The following is a 6,969-nucleotide window of genomic DNA, read 5'->3' on the forward strand; positions in this document are numbered from 1 at the left end:
TCCCCTATAAACATTTTAATCCATAATTGTCCACTATGGGTTTTGGATTTTTTTGCAGCTCCCTCTAAATCACTTGCTACTGTTCCCTCTCAGAGATAGGATAGTGGTCCACTATCCTGATTTGATATGGCAATTCTTACATTCCTTAGGACCATACAGTAGCTTTCATAAATTTGTGATAAAATATCAAAGTTTTTTTGAGAGAACAATAAAATCTCTTTAATTTACATAGGCAAAATAGAAATTTCCTGATTCATCTTGTACATAACACTGATCCTATTTTAATCTAATTCATGCTTTCATACACATTGACTATTATCCCTTTTGTTTATTCAAACATATTTCCGATACATTTCCAGTGCTTACCACCAAGGCATCTGCTGGAAAATATGTAACATGTCATTACATATGTTATTTAAGAAATCTGCTTTTAAATGGCTCTTACTACAAAATTCCCTTGATTTAAGACCTCTCCTCTGTACTAAAGAGACACTTTCTCAAGACTTGAGATGAGACAATGAGCATTGGAAGAAATATAACTATTTTATATGAAATTTAAACATTAACTAAAGGATTCAGAATGAATTATGCAAAATGTTCACATATGAGAACTGAAGATAGTGTTGTAAAAACAAAATCTTTGCAGCATTATTAGTAGAGCTGAATGAATGGGGGCAGGGTGGGAGGAATAGAAGGAAATCCATGAACATCCTTTCAAATTTTAAAAGGAATTTCAGTTTGACTGGTTGGGGTCATGTAAAGGGGCTAAGCCGGGGCTCGACACTCTCCGGGGTGTCAGGGAACCACACCGGCTCGCTACACACAGTTAACTTGGGGGAATTTGTCCAGCCACCGTAGTCTTCCTCAGCAGCCCTTGTGGTAACTAGACTGAGCACCGTAGGTCCGGGCCCTGAGTCAGGGCGGGGCACCAAATAGTCAGTAGCTCAGGCCCTCAGGCAGGGGCTGAGCAAATAGCCCAATGTTAGCAGGCCAGGACCTGGGTCAGGGCGGGGCAACAAATAGTCAATAGTTCAGGCCCTCAGGAAGGGTCTGAGGAACACAACATGTGTGAATTAGCCCAGGCCTCCAAGGACCTGGAAGAGGGGGAGACTGCCACCCACGAGTTGGGTGGCAGGGGGGATGCAGGCCCACCCACTCCACTGCGTCCCAGACCGGGGCCCTAACAGCGGCAAACGACCCGCTGCTGGGTGAGTGGGGATCCTGGCCGCAACAGACTGACATGGGTTCTGGCAGAGTAACAGCCAGACTAGGGTCGGCTGTCTCTGGGCTACTTCCTAACTCCCCTCCTTCTGGTACCTGGGTCCCGGCAGTGTTCTCCAGGGGGTCCAGCACCATGGGTTCCTTGGGGCAGTGGACAAGCGGCCAGCCTGGTAACTCCCCTGGATAGCTGGCACAGGGCAGGTCCGGTAACTTCCATGGATAGCTGGCACAGGGCAGGTCCGGCCAGTCTTGGTGTGGACCTGGGGCCGTGGGGTTTTCCCAGTCGCAGACTAGGCTGGCTACATCTGGCCTCCCCGGCAGCTGGTCCTCTAGTGAGCTCTGAGGGCCCGCCTTTATACTTCCGGGTCGCACCTTTCTACTTCCCGGTCTCCGCCTGTCCCTCTGAGGGGCGGGCTCAGAGCTTCCTGGCTCCACTCACTCTGGTGGCTGGAGGGGTTCGACCCTCTCCAGGGTGGCGGGGAGCCACACTGCCTCACTACAGGTCATATTTGCTGTTTGTTTAGTACTGAAACTTCAGTAGAGTGAATATTTGGGAAAAACCAATATTAAGCTTCAGTTCTTGAATATTCACCAAAAATAATCAAATTGTGTAGTTGAAGGCAATATTAATAATTTATGTTATTTTGGTTAGTTGCATAAGTCATACAATCAGAGAATAGAAATAAAACCATGTTACCTTTGTAACTAATAACTAACATAACAAGTAAACATTTACAAAGAACTGTATGTGAATGATTTACATAATTATTTGCTGAAGAATATTTCTAAATTAAGTCAAATAATAACTACACTTTTCACTGCAAAATATTTGCTCAGCTCTCCTTATTAATTATACTCGCAAGTTCATTATAGTTCCTTTTAAGGGTAATTTAAAAATACATTTTAGTGGAGATCCAGTTGCACTGAAATTTTGAAATCTTTTCTGTTCTGTGTAGCAAATAGACTTTCATATGGCAATGATATTGGTGTCCTAAGTAATCAAGATTTGTGAAACGATAACCCTAAAATCATACATTCCATTTGATGTGGGACTAAATTAAACATTAAAAATCCCATGAAACACAATATTCAAGAATAGTTTAAAAATACTAAAGATTGTATGGCTCTTGTGTTCCCTAGAAATTAAGGATCCCCTTATATTCTTCATATTAACATACCAAAGATATTCTCTGTACACCGTGTACTGAATTAGCTGTCATGAATGCTAAGGAAAAGGCAAAGCCAAGTAAGGCAAACTTGTGATAGACAGACGTTTATAATGTAATATCATTCAGGGCTCTGAATAGATGTCATATTACTTTTTCATAAACTTCAATGGGACATAAAATATTGAGATACTTACTGGAGTTAGGCTTTGCCTAGCTCACATTCTTCATAAAATGTAAAACTACAAAATGGCTGTTCTATTAGGTTTCTGTGAAACAGTTATTCGTTTAGCTGGATTTATTACTGCTTACTAGAATACTAGGGCTGTTTCTGTTCTGAGCAGGTAAGAAAAAGTGAAAAAAAAAAAAGAAATATGAGAGCTGAAGCTGTTGATGGATGAATGACCAAAGGACTCCCTGATTTTGACTCTTCTTTCCTTTTGAATTAACTGTTTTTCAGATGCTTATTCCATTTATTAGGTTGAAATAGTCTGAGACGTGTGCTGAAGGGAATTTGAAGGCTCTTCCTCAGCCTCAAGGATATGTGTTGATTTGGTCTAACTTAGAAATCTTTTATTAATTTCTCATGGAGGGAAAATGAGAAATGACTCTCCTTTCTCCTCCCTATCCCCCCTTTCCTTTCCCTCTGTTTGCATACTTTTTTTGTTCTTTTCTTTTTCTGTTCTCCCCTTATTTTTTTTTGGGGGGGGGGAAATCAATAAAATATAAATAAAATATAAATATATACTGAATTATATTAGTTAATAGAATTAAAGCAATCCGTTAAAGGTTCTTTTTTTTTTTATCTATACCTTCTCTTTACTGTTCCAGGAACACGGGATCAGATTTTTGGCTCTGCCCCATTATCAGTTTCAGACACAGTTTAGAGCCCTTCTGAGCTGTAGGTGTTGTTTCCATATAGTCAGGGATAGCTGAAACACAGTACAGTAGTACTTCTCTCATGCTTCCTTTCCCTTCAACTCAACCTATGCTCTGACTTGTTCCTATATAGAGGCCATGCTGCGGAGTAGGACTGCCTATAACTTTATGCCAGCTGAGATTACCGTAGGCCAGATGATTTCAAGCCAGTTAAAAGGCTTTAAGACTAATTTAAATGGTCAGAGTGGCACAATGCCTGATCAAGGACCAGGATCACATCCAGTATGTTTAAGATAACTCAGTCACTTTCTATTGAACTATAAGCACTTTTAAAAATATCAGCATTCTAGGATGGTCCATAAATTTCAGTGCGATATATAGATATTTTTAAAAAGACTGGGAATATACAATTTTATAGCTCCCGCACATTCTGAATGAAACTCCAACCATTGCAACTCAGCTAGTCCAATGGTAACCTGCAAAAGGCAACATTGAGTCTCCAATATGTCCAAGCCCTTAAACACATGCTTAAGTTCCAAGTATTTTGCTGAATAGGGAATCAATAAGCTGTCTGTTGTGTTCCTTTTAAACAGGCATTCTCTCTCAGTGTGAGGAAGATGAAAATGATATGTATGATAAGTTGTGTTAGAACTCATAATACATTATTTATCTTGGTATCTGAATGACAAATTTGGAAATAGTTTTATAATGGTGGCATCCTTGGTATCTCTCAAACTCAATATATTTGTTTTAGTCACAAAGCTCATTTGATTCAGAAGACAATGAACTATATTTAGTTTTCTACTGTTTGATTAATATTGCAGATATTACAATACACTGATTTGCTTACTATCAAAAATAGCATATCCTAAAATGTATCTGTCATTCTAAATGTTTTTGGGAATTAATTGGTTGATTTATTTCTAGGAAAAGTAATTAAACTGAGAGATTGTATCTTGTTCTTGAGTACAATATTTTACATAAATCTCACATACACACCTAACATCTAGTTAGTCCAGTTTGAAGTATATTTTCAATATATAGCAACAACACTGCATTATGGTACATTATCACAATATTAACTATTGAAAATGTGGACAAGAATAAAATTCATGTTTTTCTTTCCCCAGCCAAAGAAACTGAAGGATCCTCTCATTAAGAAAAATAACACATACACAGCAGCAGCAACAAGCTACACCCCTAATATTGCCAGAGACCCTGGGCTGGCTACCATTGCTAAAAGTGCAACAATAGAGCCCAAAGAAGTTAAACCAGAAACAAAACCACCAGAACCCAAGAAAACTTTTAACAGTGTCAGCAAAATTGATCGACTATCAAGAATAGCTTTCCCACTGCTTTTTGGAATCTTTAATTTAGTCTACTGGGCAACTTATTTAAACAGAGAGCCCCAGCTGAAAGCCCCAACTCCACATCAATAACCCTGTTAACTCATGTAGTTTTGTTCAGTCTTTTGCACTGGGGATTGCTTTCAGTTTGACACACAGTAATTCCCATTTGCTTCATTGCCTCTGTCTTAAAGAAAATGAAGGTTTCCTTATATTAAAAAAAGTATATATATATTTTAAAAAAGTAACCCTGTATACTAGGGCCATAACAATGTGATGTGTACACCTGGGAACCATGATTCTGAAGAAGGGAGAGGAAAAGTTCAGTAATGAAAATGAATTTGAAACCATTTGTAGATAGCTTATTACTGAATATCCCAACAAAGATACTGTACATGTATGTGAAATATTTTTATGCAAAATAATTGTGGGGGAAAATACTCTATGATGTTCATGTAGCACACACTGTAGTGTACTTACCATTTACAGAGCACTGTTTATGTTGTATTTTTTTCAAGGCTGTAACACTTTCAATTTTGTCAAATTCCATGAGATACATTATATTTCCAGCTCTTCTCCCCACCCTTCCCCCCAATCCCCAGTCACTGGTCTTATAATATTAAATGTTCTTTAAAGAAAAGGAAGTCTGCATACTCTAGGAACAGTTTATCACTGTACAGCACATATGATTCAATGGTAATGAATGCTTTATCTGCTGTCTTAAGGCAGTCTTGTTGTAAGCATTAATTTGTCACTAGAAAGACATGAAATCAGTTGCACAATTAAGTGCAGAATTCAAATGCCCTTTACCCCATGTGTAATCAAACCAGTACCTGGATGCTTTTATAGGTAGCTTTTATTTATCAATATGTTTCAGAAAGAAAAAAAAGTTTTGCAAGCTCTAGATATGTTGAATGTATTCTTTTATAAAACAGTACATTAAAAAGCTTTAGATTAAAATTTATGGATAGCAGAAAGACAAATTATAGTATTTAAATAATATATGTAAATATGCAGCATGAGATTGTACTTTTTTTACTTTTTTAAAGTTGTGTTCTTAAAATATTGTGTAGGATTCATCTATCTTAGCTCTTAATATGTTGTTAAATGCTAAAGGAAACATATTTAGAGCCTGCATTAAAAAAGTCCGTGGTACTGGAAAGACTACGAAAGGAAAGAAAGAGCTTGGAGTTAATTTCATTTGTAAAGTGGTTAAGTGTACAGTAGTTTGCAATTTGACAATGCCATCCAATGTATACTATTAGATAAATGACTGGTCTGCTCAGGTCATGCATAAATACTAAAAAATGGAATATATTTAGTAGGTAAAACTGGTAAAATACTTGTTAAGACAGAAAAATCATCTGTATATTACTGCTATATTTGCTGATACATAACTGTTACAATAAGTGATGTAATATATGTAGCATTCAATACAAAATCATACACAAAAGGATGTACAGGAAAATAGATTTTATTGAGTAAACTTACTACATTTCATTTTTACTGTAGCAATATATTTGTAGGAACAATATGTAAGGGCTTTAAATACAAGATGTCCATTTTGCAGGTATGGTATTCCCTTTAAAACAATTCTAGTTAGTTTCATTACTGCTGAGAACTTCTTAGAAATATAAATTTCAGGTAAGGATTTTTCAAAGAGATTGAGAGATGGATGGATTTTTTCAAGCGTTAATTCAGAATCCACACAACATGGTATTGAGTGAATTTAAAAACAATGCCACATGAACAGTAAGCAAATTAGTTAATGAGACAGTCAAGTTTCACAGTTATGTTTCAGGCAGTGTTTTATAAACTCTTTCTCAATAAATCAAGAGGTTACCACTCACAATCTAAACAAAAAAAATGATGTTTTATTTAGAAAAGAAGTTTTTTTTAAACAATACTTCATTGTCTAACATTTAGTCCTGTCTAAACTTGATGAGCTAATCTGATGGGAGTTTATTAAAGGGGATGTTTCATCTTCTGGTTCATGTGTAGATATATGTATAGAAAAAAAATAAAATATGGCTCTTTAACTTCTGTGTACTTGTTTATCTTGTTATTTTTGGCGTTAATCTAGTGTGTTCATTTAGGGTATTTTATCTTCCTAGCTATTCATAGCTACCTTTTGGTCTGCATTTTGCACATTAGATGTGAATATTACTTAATTAGTCTGCTTTTTGCTATGCAATGACTGCATTATATCACCTCTTAGTTTGTTAGTCTATGTGAATAGTATTATACTGTATAAATTTGATTGCACAGTTTATCAAATATAAAGTATTCTCTATGTAGCTTTTTTACAGTGCTTTGCTAAACCATGTAATAATAGTAAGTCTTCCTTGAAAATAATG

The 6,969-nt window shown here is 36.5% G+C and overlaps 1 protein-coding gene across 1 annotated transcript in view; it reads left to right on the top strand.

The window, feature by feature from the left end:
* The window catches only part of GABRA1 (gamma-aminobutyric acid type A receptor subunit alpha1), a 55,856-nt gene extending 49,201 nt beyond the window's left edge, over positions 1–6,655 (top strand). Inside the window, exon 10 of the mRNA XM_007071444.3 lies at positions 4,397–6,655. Within this exon, the coding sequence (XP_007071506.1) occupies positions 4,397–4,705 (309 nt within the window). The 3' untranslated portion in view covers positions 4,706–6,655. The remainder of the gene's footprint in view (positions 1–4,396) is intronic.
* Positions 6,656–6,969: the final 314 nt, after the last annotated feature.

This window comes from Chelonia mydas, chromosome 8 (assembly GCF_015237465.2).
Source record: "Chelonia mydas isolate rCheMyd1 chromosome 8, rCheMyd1.pri.v2, whole genome shotgun sequence".
NCBI classification, from domain to species: Eukaryota; Metazoa; Chordata; order Testudines; family Cheloniidae; genus Chelonia; species Chelonia mydas.